The following is an 18,040-nucleotide window of genomic DNA, read 5'->3' on the forward strand; positions in this document are numbered from 1 at the left end:
TCTTGTTAAAGTTAAGGGTCGCATAGATTCCACTCAATATCAGCAGATTCTTGGGAATAATGTTGAAGAATCAGTCAAAGTTGAAGTTACGCCGGCGCTGGATATTTCAACAAGACAACGACCCAAAACACTGCTGAAAATCTACCCGGGCATTTATGCAGAGGAACAAGTACAATGTTCTGGAATGGCCATCCCAGTCCCCAGACCTGAATATCATTGAGAATCTGTGGGATGATTTGAAGCGTGCTGTCCATGCTCGGCAACCATCAAACCTAACTGGATATGTTTTGTAAGGAGGAAAGGTCCAAAATACCTACCTTTTTCTATTGGGGTGCCCAAATTTATGCACCGGTCAAATTTTGTTTTGATGCATATTGCACATTTTCTGTTAATCCAATAAACCTCATTTCACTACTGAAATATTACTGTGTCCATCAGTTATTTGATAGATCAAAATGAAATTCCTGATCCAAACAAACAATTATTTATAAATGGAAATCGTGGAAATTGTCAGGGGTGCCCAAACTTTTGCATACGACTGTAGCTACATTTTCTGCTTATGCACAGAGAGAATGAAATATTAAGCTACAGTTAAATCAAGAAATTCTAGTGTGGAGTTCTTTATTTGATTTGGACCATTTTCTTAAGTGTAGATGTGATGCTCTATATGGTGTTGTCAGACACCCATCCCCATCCCATTGTCACAAAATCTAAAACATATTTTTGGAGAGCTTTCACCACAAGGACTGTGTTAAATTGTGACAAAGTTTACAATAGTGCTTTTTACTGTGGAAAAATTCCTACAATCACCCATTGCTGTTCTTAACCGACTTAAATTTGTTCGTAACTGACTTGCCTAGTTAAAATTGTAGGCATGAGAACCAACATACCTCCAAGAGAAACATAAGGCTTCATCACCAACCTTGTTCTCTGTGGGATCAGACTGCACACTGTCAAGTTCAACTGAAATGACCGTGATGAAGAGATGCTGCTGCTGTTTTTTAATGCTGTTTCTATGTCAATCATGTTATTGTAAAGCCAATGACATTTCCAAATTGTGTGGACAATTAAGTTTTCCAATTCTAAAACAGCAGGCTCTTTATGGAGCTAATTTAATGGCCAGTTGTGACAGTCATTGAGTCTCTACAGAGGAACAACTGCAAGGTGACAACTACTGGGTACGTGCATTTAGACACTGTCACATGACACCAAGTTGATGAGTGTGACAACATTTTTTTTTTTTACACCAAAGTCTTCAGGGATCGTTGCAATCTCTGCACTCAAAATTACAATTTGCATGATGGTTATACAGCACACATATTTGACTGGCTCTCATTCAGAAAAGGTACATTTCTGCAAAACTTCAATTTTTCATCACCCACACAACATGCAGCCATTTTGAGGATATTTCAGAAACTCTACACTTAAGACAACAGAGCTTGAGTGAGTGGAGTTGAAATGTGAAACTTGTACATACAAAAGCAGGTGGGAATCAATGATTGTGTGCGACTGAGGTGCGTGCGACTGAGGTACGAGTGTGTGTGTGCGCGGTGTGCCCTCTTTACCTTGGTGGTCTGTGTGTGTGTGTGTGTGTGTATTTCCCTCCTCCTTACCTTGGTGATGAGGATGCGGTATTTCTCCAGCAGGGCCTGGTCACTCTGGCAGCCTGAGAGGAGCTGCCAGACCTCAGCTCTGAGGGCCTCGGGGACCCCAGGCTTCACCAGCGCAGTCAGGCCCTTAGGCCGCACAGACAAGTTCCCATGCCTGACACACAGGAGAGAGATAAGAAACTACTCTACATACAACAGCCAAACTCATCAGGCTAAGGCCATCTAGAGTACAGGCATGGGCAGGGATATTCATTATTAATGTTACTCTCCTGGAGCTGATGTTTATTAGGGTTAGAATGGAGGATGTTTATTACAACATCATTATTGTGACCATATGAAAGTAATGCTAACAATTTCATTATTCTCCTCGTGTAATGGAGGAACAATGGGGTACTTCAGACGAATACATTGAATCTGTTTCCTTATTCAATGAATTAGGCTGTTATTTACTGAACGGTGGTTATCATGACCGCCACACTTACCATATGTTGAGGATTGCACCCCAGGACTCTAAGATCTTCTCAGGGCAGTCCTTGGACACATCACCGGTCCCACTGGAGATCTCACTGTCGCTATCTGCAGGAGACAAGACAAGGCCCAGTGGGAGGAGGTGAGATAAGACTAAGATTTTAGCCTTCTATGGGATCCCAGTGTGAATTGCATATGGATCACTGGGAACAAACATGTATTGCATTATGAGCAGCAAGACCATTTTTAAAAATATATATTCTTTAGGAGTTTTCACACTTTCTTCAGACATTAAGGGAAACAGAATAGGAGACAAGGCAAGTTGTGATTCCCACGTACAGCTGAGAGAAGTACACCTGTTCCCATTTTAAAACCCACACACACACGAGAGCTTCAAGTTCCTCGGTGACCAAATCAATAAGGACTTCAAATTGGTCCACTCACACATGCAGCATCTCTTCTCATTGTTTGGCATGGGCCCTCAAATCCTCAAAAAAAGTTACAGTTGCACCACTGAGAGCATCTTGACTGGCTGCATCACTGCTTGGTATGACAACAGCACAGCCCTCAATTGCATGGCGCTACAGAGGGTGGTGCGGACAGCCCAGTAGAACACCAGAGGCGAGCTCCCTCCAAACCAGGACCTCTACAGTGCATTCGTAAAGCATTCAGACCCCTTAACTTTTCCACATTTTGTTAGGTTACAGCCTTATTATAAAATGTATTAAAATAGTCCCCCCACCATCAATCTACACACAATACCCAATAATGACAAAGCAAAAACAGGTTAAGAAATTGCTGCTAATAAAAAACTGAAATATCACATTTCCATAAGTATTCAGACCCTTTACTAAGTACTTTGTTGAAGCACCTTTGGCAGTGATTACAGCCTCCAGTCTTCTTGGGTGTGACGCTACAAGCTTGGCACAACTGTATTTGGGGAGTTTCTCCCATTCTTCTCTGCAGATCCTCTCAAGCTCTGTCAGGTTGGATGTGGAGCGTCACTGCACAGCTATTTTCAGGTCTCTTCAGAGATGTTTGATCGGTCCCTGCCACTGAAAAACATAATGCTGCCACCACCACCACCACCATGCTTCATCGTAGGGATGGTGCCAGGTTTCCTCCAGACGTGACACTTGGCATTCAGGCCAAAGAGTTCCATCTTGGTTTCATCAGACCAGAAAATCTTGTTTCTCATGGTCTGAGAGTCTTTAGGGGCCTTTTGGGAAAATCCAAGTGGGCTGTCATGTGCCTTTTACTGAGGAATGGCTTCCGTCTGACCACGCTACCATAAAGGTCTGATTGGTAATGCGCTGCAGAGATGGTTGTCTTTCTGGAAGGTTCTCCAATCTCCACAGAGGAACTCCGGAGCTCTGTCAGAGTGACCATCAGGTTCTTGGTCACCTCCCTGACCATGGCCCTTCTCCCCCGATTGCTCAGTTTACCCAGGCGGCCAGCTCTAGGAAGAGTCTTGGTGGTTCCAAATATCTTCCATTTAAGAATGATGGAGGCCACTGTGTTCTTGGGGACCTTCAATGCCGCAGAAATGTTTTGGTACCCTTCCTCAGATCGGTGCCTCAACACAATCCTGTCTCGGAGCAATTCCTTCGACCTCAAGGCTTGGTTTTTGCTCTGACATGCACGGTCAACTGTGGGACCTTATATAGACAGGTGTGTGCCTTTCCAAATCCTGTCCAATCAATTGAATTTACCATAGCTGGATTCCAATTAAGTTGTAGAAACATCAAAGATGATCAATAGAAACAGGATGCACCTGAGCTCAATTTCAAGTCACATAGCAAAGGGTCTGAACACCTGTAAATAAGGTATGTTTTTTTTTTTTTTGTAATACCTTTGGGGGGGGAAAAAACTCTAAAAACCTGTTTTCGCTTTGTCATTATGGGGTACTGTGTGTAGAATGCTGAGGATTTTTTATAAGCAGAGAGTTTGAGCTGTGGTACCACCCATTCCATAGGGTAATGAGTGTGCATGCACTTGAATGTTCAAGTTCATAAGTTCACACATATACACACACACACATATATAAATAACATATTTTTCATTTTATACACCAAAAATATAAATTATAAATTTATAAATTTACAGTGGGCTGACAACACAAGAGAAAACGTTGACATTCCGGGTCACATTGCTGCGCACTAGAATTTACCAAAACAAGAAAAGGCATGTGCACTTGCGACTTGGGAGAAAAGTGCAGGCAGGCAGCAGCATCCACACAGTGGGAAAGCATTCAGTCCCGTCTACAATGGCAGCTGACCTCCAGCTAGAAAGCACTGAATGGCTTTCTTTTCACGCCTCCTCCACTGACAGCTGGAATGCAGTGGAGCCTTTAGAAATGCCTGTGAATGTACTGTGAATGGCTTCTCCTCCCTGGCAAGGCTTTTTGAAAACAGTGCCGGCCTTGGAGACTGCCTCTCTACCTCCAAGGAGGTGACAAAACACAGGTGTGGGTGGACTTTTCACTCCGAAAGGACTACTATTATTTCTACAGTTCGAATGGTAGCACTCGGTACAGCAGAATTTTTACATTTAGTAATTTAGCTGACGCCCTTCTCCAGAGTGACTTACGGGAGCACAGAGAGATTTTTCCCCTAGTCGGCTTGGGGCTTCGAACCAGCGATCCTTCAGTTACTGACCCAAAGCTCTTAACTGCTAGGCTGCCTACACCAGAACCAGTCGGATTCAGTTTAGATACGCAAGCTGTAATCGACTAACGATACACTGTAAATGTACTTACTGTACTTAAGTCTCCCTGGTCAACAAGGCTTGCTAACAAAAAAAAGTTGTTCAAAGAGCATTCCACCCTCTTGCTATCAAGAACCCATCGAGTAAGAATCAGCATGTGTGGTCACGGAAAAGTGCCGTGTCAGAAGAGCTGTGCTTGTGGGAATCCAGAAAAGCCACCGCTGTTTACAGTGTTGGATCATTGCAATGCGCGTTTGGGACACCTTTTGAGTCCAAATGGTGATGTTTTTCCATTGTTTTGCACTCATTCCAAAAAGGCCCAGTCACCCATATTTATTAGTTAAAAAAAGATATACAGTGGGGAGAACAAGTATTTGATACACTGCCGATTTTGCAGGTTTTCCTACTTACAAAGCATGTAGAGATCTGTAATTTTGTATCATAGGTACACTTCCACTGTGAGAGACGGAATCTAAAACAAAAATCCAGAAAATCACATTGTATGATATTTTAAGTAATTAATTTGCATTTTATTGCATGACATAAGTATTTGATCACCTACCAACCAGTAAGAATTCCGGCTCTCACAGACCTGTTAGTTTTTCTTTAACTTCTTATGGCTGCAGGGGCAGTATTGAGTAGCTTGGATGAAAGGTGCACAGAGGTGCCCATAGTAAACTGCCTGCTCCTCAGTCCCAGTTGCTAATATATGCATATTATTATTCATATTGGATAGAAAACACTCTGAAGTTTCTAAAACTGTTTGAATTATGTCTGTGAGTATAACAGAACCCATATGGCAGGTAAAAACCTGAGAAGTTCCACTTCCTGTTTGAATTTTTTCTGAGGTGGCAGATTTTCAACCAAGCTCTCATTGAAATCACAGAGAGATATTGATGAGTTTTCACTTCCTACGGCTTCCACTAGATGTCAACAGTCAATAGAACTTTGTCTGATGACTAATGTGAAGGGGGGCCGAAGGAGACAGGAATTAGTCAGGTCTGCCACGAGCTGACCATGCTTTCACATGCGCGTTCACATGAGGACCTCCGTTCCACCGCTCTTCTGAAGTCAATCTAATTCTCCGGTTGGAACGTTATTCAAGATGTATGTTAACATTCTTAAGATTGATTCAGTACATCGTTTGACATGTTTCTACTGACTGTTACGGAACTTTTGGACATTTCGTCACGTTATAGTGGACACGCTTTGTGACTTTGGAATTGTTTACCAAAAGCGCTAACCAAAGTAGCTAATTGGACATAAATAACAGACATTATCGAACAAATCAAGCATTTATTGTGGACCTGGGATTCCTAGGACTGCATTCTGATGAAGTTCATCAAAGGAAACATTTATCATGTATTTTCTGGTTTCTGTTGACCCCAACATGGCGGCTAATTTGGCTATTGTTCTGAGCTCCGTCTCAGATTATTGCATGGTTTATTTTTCCGTAAAGGTTTTTTGAAATCTGACACAGCGGTTGCATTAAGGAGAGGTATATCTATAATTCCATGTGTATAACTTGTATTATCATCTACATTTATGATGAGTATTTCTGTTGAAACGATGTGGCTATGCAAAATCACTTGATATTTTTGGAACTAGTGAATGGAACTAGTGATCACGGCCAATGTAAACTCAGATTTTTTGTTATAAATATGAACTTTATCAAACAAAACATGCATGTATTGTGTAACATGAAGTCCTATGAGTGTCATCTGATGAAGATAATCAAAGGTTAGTGATTAATTTTCTCTCTTTCTGCTTTTTCTGACTGCTATCTTTCGCTGGAAAAATGGCTGTGCTTATTGTGGTTTGGTGGTGACCTAACATAATCGTTTGTAGTGCTTTCGCTGAAAAGCATATTTGAAAATCAGACACTTTGGTGGGATTAACAACAAGATTACCTTTAAAATGGTATAAGACACATGTATGTTTGAGGAATTTTAATTATGAGATTTCTGTTGTTTGAATTTGGCGCCCTGCACTTCGACTGGCTGTTGTCATATCGATCCCGGTAGCGGGATGCAGCCATAAGAAGTTAAGAAGCCCTCCTGTTCTCCACTCATTACCTGTATTAACTGCATCTGTTTGAACTCGTTACCTGTATAAAAGACACCTGTCCACACACTCAAACAGACTCCAACCTCTCCACAATGGCCAAGACCAGAGAGCTGTGTAAGGACATCAGGGATAAAATTGTAGACCTGCACAAGGCTGGGATGGGCTACAGGACAATAGGCAAGCAGCTTGGTGAGAAGGCAACAACTGTTGGCGCAATTATTAGAAAATGGAAGAAGTTCAAGATGACGGTCAATCACCCTCGGTCTGGGGCTCCATGCAAGAGCTCACCTCGTGGGGCATCAATCACCTCAAGGTGAGGGATCAGCCCAGAACTACACGGCAGGACCTGGTCAATGACCTGAAGAGAGCTGGGACCACAGTCTCAAAGAAAACCATTAGTAACACACTACGCCGTCATGGATTAAAATCCTGCAGCGCACGCAAGGTCCCCCTGCTCAAGCCAGTGCATGTCCAGGCCCGTCTGAAGTTTGCCAATGACCATCTGGATGATCCAGAGGAGGAATGGGAGAAGGTCATGTGGTCAGATGAGACAAAAATAGAGCTTTTGTCTAAACTCCACTCGCCGTGTTTGGAGGAGGAAGAAGGATGAGTACAACCAAGAACACCATCCCAACCGTGAAGCATGGAGGTAGAAACATCATTCTTTGGGGATGCTTTTCTGCAAAGGGGACAGGACGACTGCACCGTATTGAGGGGAGGATGGATGGGGCCATGTATCGCGAGATCTTGGCCAACAACCTCCTTCCCTCAGTAAGAGCATTGAAGATGGGTCGTGGCTGGGTCTTCCAGCATGACAACGACCCGAAACACACAGCCAGGGCAACTAAGGAGTGGCTCCGTAAGAAGCATCTCAAGGTCCTGGAGTGGCCTAGCCAGTCTCCAGACCTGAACCCAATAGAAAATCTTTGGAGGGAGCTGAAAGTCCGTATTGCCCAGCGACAGCCCCGAAACCTGAAGGATCTGGAGAAGGTCTGTATGGAGGAGTGGGCCAAAATCCCTGCTGCAGTGTGTGCAAACCTGGTCAAGAACTACAGGAAACGTATGATCTCTGTAATTGCAAACAAAGGTTTATGTACCAAATATTAAGTTCTGCTTTTCTGATGTATCAAATACTTATGTCATGCAATAAAATGCAAATTAATTACTTAAAAATCATACAATGTGATTTTCTGGATTTTTGTTTTAGATTCCGTCTCTCACAGTTGAAGTGTACCTATGATACAAATTACAGGCCTCTACATGCTTTGTAAGTAGGAAAACCTGTAAAATCGGCAGTGTATCAAATACTTGTTCTCCCCACTGTACGTGTTCTGTCTTAAAATGTGTATTGCCCACAAGCGTACGCCTTCTTGGGGTAAAAGGTGTTTGATGTGTACATAGTGTTCTTACAGCATAATTTGTCAAAGTACTGACAGGGCAAGAAAAATATTTTTTTAACCGATAGTTACGTCAAATCAGGATATTATCTTAGAAAATATGGTCGTATCGCTTTGACAATATCGCAATACTATTTTTGCAGTAGATGACTATACCTGTACCAAAACTCCAGTATTTCTCCTTCAAAGCTTGTTCTCCAGCTTTTTTAAATAAGCTCATTTTTCTTCAGCACTTTGATTTCCATGACTGATCTAAATTAGTTCTCATAGATCTCTCTTATCCCTCTGCAGAAGACATACAGTGCATTCGGGAAGTATTCAGACTCCTTGACTTTTTCCACATTTTGTTACGTTATAGCCTTATTCTAAAATTGATTAAATCGTTCTTTCCCCCCTCAATCCACCCCCCCATAATAACAAAGCCAAAACAGATTTTAAATGTTTGCATATTTATTACAAATAAAAAAACAGAAAAACGTATTTACATACACATTCAGACCCTTTGCTATGAAACTCGAAATTGAGCTCAGGTACATCCTGTTTCCATTGATCATCCTTGAGATGTTTCTACAACTTGGAGTCCACCTGTGGTAAACTCAATTTGACATGTTTTGGAAAGGCACACACCTTCCTATATAAGGTCCCATCGTTAACAGTGCATGTCAGAGCAAAAACCAAGTCATGAGGTCGAAGGAATTGTCTGTAGAGCTCCATGACAGGACTGTGTCGAGAAACCGATCTGGGGAAGGGTACCAAAACATTTCTGCAGCATTGAAGGTCCCCAAGAACACAGTGGACTCCAATGATCTTAAAATGGAAGATATTTGGAACCACCAAGACTCTTCCTAGAGCTGGCCACCTGGGTAAACTGAGCAATCGGGGGAGAAAAGCCTTGGTCAGGGAGGTGACCAAGAACCCGAAGGGAGGTGACCAAGAACCCGATGGTCACTGACAGAGCTCCAGAGTTCCTCTGTGGAGATGGTTGTATTTCTGGAAGGTTCTCCCTTCTCTGCAGCACTCCACCAAATCAGGCCTTTATGGTAGTGGCCAGACGGAAGCCACTCCCCAGTAAAATGCACATGACAGCCCACTTGGAGTTTGCCAAAAGGCACCTTAAGGACTCTAAGACCATTAGAAACAAGATGATCTGGTCTGATGAAACCAAGATGGAACATTACAGGCAATTGTGTGTAGATGGATAAGGATTTTTAATCCATTTTAAAATAAGGCTGTAACATAACAATGTGAAAAATACAAGGGGTCTGAAAACTTTCCCTAACCACTTGGCCACCACCCAGACGGTCACCACCCAGACGGTCACCACCCAGACGGTCATGCGCCTTCATCTTCACTCTCCCACTACTCTCTCCCCTTCTATCCTATCATCTCTTCCTCCTGCTAAATCCTTCTCCCTCCTGCTAAATCCTTCTCCTTCTGGTCTCCTGATTAGACTACTGCAATGCTCTACTCTCCAGATACCCGGATAAAGCACTAAATAAACTTCAGTTAGTGCTAAACACGGCTGCTAGAATCCCGACTAGAACCCAAAAATGTGATCATATTACTCCAGTGCTAGCCTCCCTACACTGGCTTCCTGTTAAGGCAAGGGCTGATTTCAAGGTTTTACTGCTAACATACAAAGCATCACATGGGCTTTCTCCTACCCATCTCTCCAATTTGGTCCTGCCGTACATACCTACTGGACGCTACAGTCACAATGTGCAGGCCTCCTTACTGTTCCGAGAACTTCTAAGCAAACAGCTGGAGGCAGGGCTTTTTCCTATAGAGCTCAATTTTTATGGAATGGCCTGCCTATCCATGTGAGAGACGCAGACACGGTCTCAACCTTTAAGTCTTTATTGAAGACTCATCTCTTCAGTAGGTCTTATGATTGAGTGTAGTCTGGCCCAGGGGTGCGAAGGTGAATGGCAAGGCACTGGAGCAACGAACCGCCCTTGCCGTCTCTGCCTGGCCGGCTCCCCTCTCTCCAATGGGACTCTTTGCCTCTGACCCTATTACAGGGGGCTGAGTCACTGGCTTACTAATACTCTTCAGTTAGTGCTTTCATGCCGTGACCTTCCAGTCCGGTTTTGCACCCCCTCGGGCTCGTGCCGTGGAGGAGATCTTCGTGGGCTATACTCAGCCTTGTCTCAGGGTAGTAAGTTGGTGGTCTGTTGAGATCCTTCTAGTGGTGTAGGGTCTGTGCTTTGGCAAAGTGGGTGGGGTTATATCCTGCCTGGTTGGCCCTGTCCATGCAGCATGAATGGGGAGCTAACATGATGCAGCCCAGACTCCCAGTGCTGGCTAAGAGGAGCAGGCACGGTATGCTTGTGCTTTATAGCGCAGCCGATGTCCCCCTTATCAGTATACCTTGTAACACTACGACACCCGGGGGATATCGGCTGCGCTGATACAGACTTGATCCGCGAGACACATTTGACAGAAGTACCGAAAGAAAAAGAAAATCTAGTACCAACCTGTTTATGTTCTAGTGTTGAAAAAGTACAGGAGTTTCAGTATACCTTGTAACACTACTACACCCGCGCCATCGCTTCACCCTCATGACAGCTCACACACACCCAAACTAAATTAAACTTCATAGTTGATTCATGGCAGCCAAATATGAGGGGGGTGAGCCTCAAGAAAATGCAACATGATCTAACGTGTTGATAATGTTCAATTATCTGGACAGATCTCATCTGGATGAGGTTTTCCCGCCAGCGAGGAGAAACGATTGCCCGAAATATATCAACAAAACAAATGCTCTCCTCCAACAAGCGGTTTGTGTAAAAGCAATCTGTTTTCTTTTCCTCTCTCGCCTTGTACATCTAAGTAAGCTCCAAGACGCAGGTCGTTTTTCTTGTAAATTATGGGGGGACGAGTGCATTTTTCAACCAAGAAATATTTGGTCATGAAATGTTGTCTGTCAATGAGGAGGATGGAATTCAATGTGCCATGTCGTTTTGCCTGGAGAGGTGTGTAAGTTCTCATGGTGACCTTGGACAGGTTGGCTGGCCTTTCCCCAACATGTCAACACTAGCACCAACACAACAACACACTCTTACTAAGTCTTCAGGGGAAACAGAGACTTATATGGAGACCGAAAGAGGTGGGAGAGAGATGGACAGAAATAGAAAGAGGAAATAGAAAGAGGAGTGAGAGAAAGGGGGCTGGATAGAGGGAGAGAGGGAAAGAGACACGGGGAGGGAAAGACGGGAAGAGAGAGGGAAAGACAGAAAGAGCTCCATACCTTCCTCAGGCTCCTCTTCCTCAACATGGCCCCAGTTGTTCCTCTCAGTCTCCCTCTGCAGGCTCACTACCTCCAACATGGAATCAGCCTGGCCATCCTTCTCACCACCCTACACACACACACAGTGTGGGATTAATCTGTTAACACATTAATATAATATTTTACCAAGCGACTGCAAGTGGAGTCAACGATAACTGCAACAGCACTGACAAGTCAATTCTACATGCAAAAAAAATATGATTTTGTAACAGAGCTGTTGGAAAGTCTCTTTAGACATCCTCAATATGTTTCAGAGTGCCTCAGTCTGAAAAAACATCTTCTAAAGTTAGCATCACCTTTGCCACTGCCCAAGGGGAGCGCGCTGGAAATATAATTACACGTACAGGAGGAAATTAAATAGAGCAGCAGCGGAGAGTGCCAAGGATCCCACCAGCGGCCTTTTGACCAGACTGTCTGGCAATAGGGTTCACAGGGAGCCTGTGCAATCAGAGCACAGAGACTGTGCTCACTCACCTACGCAGGTCACTTCTTAAATTGGGCTTTGTCACATTGCACACATTGATGGTTTTGTATCACTGTTGTTGATACTGGGGTCATGTGGGCTCAGCACTCGTGGTGAGAAGTGGATTTAATAAACTAACACTAAGTGAAAGGGCCCAAATTGAAGACTATACTGTATATCCAAGACATTTATAGGCAATGCATTACCATAGTTTTCTAATCACTATCGACAGTCATACGTGACATGACATATTACGGGAATATTATAATCTACTAAGGTATAGATAAGGATGTCACAATAAGCAATGTTTGCAATAATACCCTAGTGAAGGACTCTCCACCAACACCTCAAACCCTTTTTATTTCCTTGTGAACCAGGCGTGAAATATGTAGAGTGTCACAACAGTGACTGTTATTCCGCCGTTAATGAGAGGTCCGCGGAACAAATGAAATCATATACGTGGCTAGGATTAGAATCTTGTGCACACTCTACAATGGCTCTCTTTTAATTAGCTTCTAACTACAGCAGCCGGCATTCTTTCCTGCCTGCTGATTAGATAACTAGAGAGAGAGGCAATCAGCCAGGGTCCTAATTACTACAGCCAGATAATGACAGGCTTCCTCGTATTAGGGCTCCCAATGATACACAGGCTACGACCCAAACGCACCCTAAGCAGTGCACTACATAGGGAATAGGTTGCCATTTGGGACGGACCCAAAGCCTCCGTTTGCTGCCTCACCTGCTCCCCGGAAGCAGAGTGGAGAGGATATCTGCCTTTCAAACAAACAGGCAAAGGGTTTGTGTTTCCAACTCTGGCTTGGATGGGGATGCACTCGTCTGCTTGGCCGGCAATTGAATGAGTTGTCGCTCTCATGCATTTTTCCATTTAGAGGAGTTCGGAGGAGGGGCATGGGTCAAGTACATTGGGTGTGGTTGTACGCGAGTACCCAACAGGCTCGGTTGCATCTGATTAGATAATAGAGGGATATCTTGATAGTTCTAAGTGGCTTTGTTTCCTGGGTCTGTGCGGGGTCATCTAATTCTCACTTAACATGGAGGACTACCATAAGAAAACAATACGACCGATACCTCTACCTTTGTGCAAGTCATGGTATTGCTTTTCATCTTTTAGAGTCGAAATTCGTAGGACCAGTAAGCAGAACACACAACAGCCCTCTTGTATTGTCCCTTGTCGTATTCACTAGAAACAAAATGGAAGCCAGCGGGGCAAAACAGGGAGGACTACTAGAACAATAAGAGAAGGTTGGTTAAAACATTAGGTGTGCTCTTTCAAAACAGAACTATTTTTTCATCTTCTTGTAGGCATTTGCCTTTTATTATAGCCATTGCGTTTGCCGGGAAGGAGCTAAAGACATTCAAATTTGACCCTGTTGTTACGCCCGTTGTCATGGTGACCTGACAGCTGCATGTTCTAAATTCCTCCTTTTAAATTCAGACTTTCCACTGCTTTAATTTCTTCACATTCCCAACAGTAAGTTAGCTGCTTGCCGTAGCCTACTTGTAAATCATTTGTAAATAATGACCTTGTATTTTCCTGTTATGGTGAATAAAAAGTTGTCTCCTTAAAGTGTTGTCAGATATGTTCTGGTAATTATATGAGTTGGCTAGAATTAGGGATGTGAATCTCTCCTTCCAAGCATGATTCGATGCGCATCTCCTGTAGATACAATACAGGAACAATATTTTTAGTTTGAAACGATTTGGTTCGATGCACTGACATTTTTTGCATGAACACATTCATTTCCCATTCTAAATTACAATCTGACAACAATGGAACTGTGCCTCTGTAATGGATCTGTCTGAACTGACTTTTCCGAGTGACTCTGTGTGAGTGATATGGTTTCTCTCCCCTTGTGGGGACCAGAAGTCCTCACAAGGAGAGTAAAGCAAGTTAAATTCCAACATGTCGCTTGGCCCCACAAGGAAAAAGGCTTTTTTAGACTTGGCTCCGTAAGAAGCATCTCAAGGTCCTGGAGTGGCCTAGCCAGTCTCCAGACCTGAACCCAATAGAAAATCTTTGGAGGGAGCTGAAAGTCCGTATTGCCCAGCGACAGCCCCGAAACCTGAAGGATCTGGAGAAGGTCTGTATGGAGGAGTGGGCCAAAATCCCTGCTGCAGTGTGTGCAAACCTGGTCAAGAACTACAGGAAACGTATGATCTCTGTAATTGCAAACAAAGGTTTATGTAACAAATATTAAGTTCTGCTTTTCTGATGTATCAAATACTTATGTCATGCAATAAAATGCAAATTAATTACTTAAAAATCATACAATGTGATTTTCTGGATTTTTGTTTTAGATTCCGTGTACCTATGATAAAAAATTACAGGCCTCTACATGCTTTGTAAGTAGGAAAACCTGCAAAATCGGCAGTGTATCAAATACTTGTTCTCCCCACTGTATATGTGTGTGTGTGTGTGTGTGTAAAAATAAATATATATAAAAAGCATTTTTGTGAAGATTTGTGAATGAAAAGAAAAATGTGATGTTGGACAACAGTATGTTGATGATTTAATGCGTGCCAAAGACTGCAAAATGAAAGGCAACGTTTATACTGAGGGGTTGGTGGGACTTTTAAATACATTACCGCAAATCATGACTACTTCGGTTGGCGGAAATAAAAGCACAGGCTTTGTTACCGGCAATACCTTTCAGATATAAAGAATAAGCGACAAAAAGTTGGCAGCATGGTAAAGTTGGTGGAAAAACATCCTGATGAGAAAGATATCTAATGAATACGACTCTGATGAGGTTGTGCTATCTAGGCCTACTAAGTGCCCAGGTACCTGTTTGAGTTTGAGGTAGAAGGTCTCGCTGAAGGCCTTGCGGCTGAAGTACCAGAAGCGCTCGTTGGCCGGGTAGACGCGCACCAGGGTCTCCAGCAGGAAGCGCACTGGCTCCAACACCTCAGTCACCACCAGGTCCACGGCCACAGTCATGTACACCTGCTTGTCTGGAGAGAGACCGCCACAAAGGTCACACACTGGAGGGCTAGGGGTGGTGGGGGGGTTAAAACAGAGCTCTGTTTGTAGTGCCAACAGTGGCTCTAGAATTTAAACAAGTACCATGTAGGCTACCTGCACTAGTCAAAGTGGGCATTGCAGGTTGACAATTGAAGTGGATAAAGTCTAAAAGGTATTAACTTGCTTTAATTGTGTGTTTAGAGGGATGAAAACATTTAGCACCTGCTGTTTTAAATTAGGTACACCACCATGATTTACTAAGAAAAATCTTGGATCCCACAGCAGCCACTAACTATCATACTACGGACAGCACCTCACCTACCTCGCTCACCTCACCTACCTCGCCATTCCCAGAGGAAGATATATGATTTCAATTCTGCATTTATCAATAGTCTTACTACAACCAAGAACAACTAACTCTTTGAATATCTATGAATTATTTAGAAGCTAAGAAAACTGCATTCCAAATGATATATTGTGATGAAGAACTGAGTGAATCTAATCTGTCCTATAGCAAAAAGTGACATCTGGGGTAACAGATTTTCCAACATTATATTTTTGGGGTGGGAAAAACAATTGCAAGAAATGTAAAAAAGAACAGATAGCAATCGCTGAGGTGTAAAACCTCACAGTGAGAAGGTTTTATTATTGTAATGAACCAAAAGAAACATCCACAACACTGCCTTGTAAAGAATGGCCTACAAATGTATTCCAATTAGGATAAAATGTTGGTTTAGAAAGATGTTTTCGGAAACGGCATCCTTCAAGCTTCAGATACCATAGGACTACTTTCCCCGTGGGCCGAATCGAAGACAAAGAAGGATTTGTTTAGCTAAGATCGCTAAGGCTGTTGTTTAGTCTCTCCCAGTTTTGACATGAAGTAAGCTGCATGGTTTAAAGGGATGGTTCTTCACTAGATAGCGTAGAGTCAAAGCCTTGTGTCTACAGGCTATTTTGTACAACTCAAAAAAGTATGTTCATGTTTTGTGGGCAGTGTGCCTGTAGCTTCATATAAAAACATTTTTTTAACTATTAGCTACAATAAAAAATATATTATTTATAGCGGGGCTGCTCTTCTCCAGCGCCGACCAATGCTGATGTAACACATTAATATCTAAAGTTTACATGCATGTTCTGCCAGTTTCATCAGCAGCTTCTCCCTGGGTGGAAACATCATTTTAAATGGTCTGTTTTCTTTGAGGAAGAAGTGTGGCTTTGTAGTTTAGAATACCTAACTCCCCTGAGAAGGGTTGCTTTGACAAGCTGCCATTTAGGTTCAAGTCACTCTCCTGACTTCCGAGTAAGCAACTCGTTTGCGCTGCTAATTTGTTTGATATAGTCAGAAACTATTCATACCCCTTGACTTATTTCACATTGTTGTGTTACAGCCTGAATTCAAAACGGATTAAATAGATTTTCTCTCACACACACAAATACTATGACACTCCAAATTGATCTCAGGCTCATCCAATTTCCTCTGATCATCCTTGAGCTGTCACTAAAACTTGGAGTCCATCAATTGTTTGGACATAATTTAGAAAGAAAAACTACTGTCTATATAAAGGTCCCACAGTTGACAGTGCATGTCAGAGCAGAAACTATGCCATGAAGTCCAAGGAACTGTCTATAGATCTCCGAGATAGAATTGTGATGAGGTTTATCTGGGGAAGGGTAGAAAACAATTCCTAGAGTGTTTGTATTTATTTTGGATCCCCATGCCTAGGCAGCAGCTACTATTCCTGGGGTCTGAAAGTTTAAGAGCAGTGGTCTCCATCATTGGGAAATGGAAAACATACGGAACTACCCGGACTCTGCCTAGAGTTGGCAGTCAGACCAAACTGAGCAACCAGTTTGGTCAACTGAGAACCTGCTCCAGAGTGCAAACAACCCTAGACTGGGGCGAAGATTTACTTTCCAACAAGACAATGATCTGAAGCATACAGCCAAAACACTGGAATGGCTTGAGAACAAGAATGTGAAAGTCCTTGAGTGGCCCAACCAAAGCCCAGACTTGAGTCCCATTGAAAATGTGTGGAAAGACTTCAAGATTGTGGTTCACCGCCGCTCACAATCTAACTTAACAGAGCTTTAGAAAATCTGCAAGGAAGAACGGGAGAAAATCCCCAAATCCAGATGTACAAAGCTGATAGACATACCCAAGACCACTCAAAGCTGTAATCACCGCCAAAGGTGCTTCTACAAAGTATTGACTGGGCGGTGTGAATGCTTATGTAAATTAGATATTTATGTATTTACATTTCAATAAATTAGCAAAAATGTTTCACTTTATCATTATGGGGTATTGTGTGTAGACCACATTTTAACAATAACATTTTTGAACAAGGGGTATGAATTAGAGGTCGACCGATTAATCGGAATGGCCGATTTCAAGTTTTCATAACAATCGGTATTTTTGGACACCGATTTGTTCATTCAGTATTGTAATTGTCATTATTACAAATAAATAAATTGTCAAATTTTTTATTTTTTTAATTAATTGGCCGATTAATCGGTATCGGCTTTTTTTGGTCTTCCAATAATCGGTATTGGTGTTGAAAAATCATAATCGGTCGACCTCTAGTATGAATACTTTCTGAAGGCACTGTGATGAGTTCAGTGAGGTGATGTCTTGCCCTTGCACTGCTCGGTAGTGTCTTACGGTGCATTACACACTGGGCCCCGATATATGAAAAGAAGGTGTCAAAATCAACAACGTCTATTTGGCTGCCTGTGTCAAAAAGGAGAAATATGACATTTTGCAAGCCATCTAAAGGAAAAGGTGGTATCAAATGTTAGAGGCATTGACTATTTTGTGACTGTTCAAACTACGAAAAAGTTAACACAATTTTAGCCAACTACATCATTTAACTTCATAATGATCTAAAAAAAAACATTGAACATTTAATTTCATAGATTTTTGTTATAATATGACCTGTTGGTTGGATGCTAGCTATATAGGTTGAGTCTGGAACAACCTGAACAGGACCATTAGCTATGATTAGGCAGAAATGAAAAGCTCAAAACCATTAAAGTCTACCACATCCCCTTTCTTCTGTC

General features: G+C 42.6%; 1 protein-coding gene across 2 annotated transcripts in view; it reads right to left on the minus strand.

The window, feature by feature from the left end:
* The window catches only part of LOC120053672 (rab GTPase-activating protein 1-like), a 148,949-nt gene that overhangs the window by 103,563 nt on the left and 27,346 nt on the right, over positions 1–18,040 (minus strand). For both annotated transcript variants that reach the window (XM_039000846.1, XM_039000845.1), the window contains exons 10-13: positions 14,807–14,973; positions 11,499–11,607; positions 2,093–2,186; positions 1,614–1,764 (exon numbers count right to left, since the gene is read on the minus strand). In XM_039000846.1, coding sequence (XP_038856774.1) covers positions 1,614–1,764; positions 2,093–2,186; positions 11,499–11,607; positions 14,807–14,973 — 521 coding nt within the window. The remainder of the gene's footprint in view (positions 1–1,613; positions 1,765–2,092; positions 2,187–11,498; positions 11,608–14,806; positions 14,974–18,040) is intronic.

This window comes from Salvelinus namaycush, chromosome 9 (assembly GCF_016432855.1).
Source record: "Salvelinus namaycush isolate Seneca chromosome 9, SaNama_1.0, whole genome shotgun sequence".
NCBI classification, from domain to species: domain Eukaryota; kingdom Metazoa; phylum Chordata; class Actinopteri; order Salmoniformes; family Salmonidae; genus Salvelinus; species Salvelinus namaycush.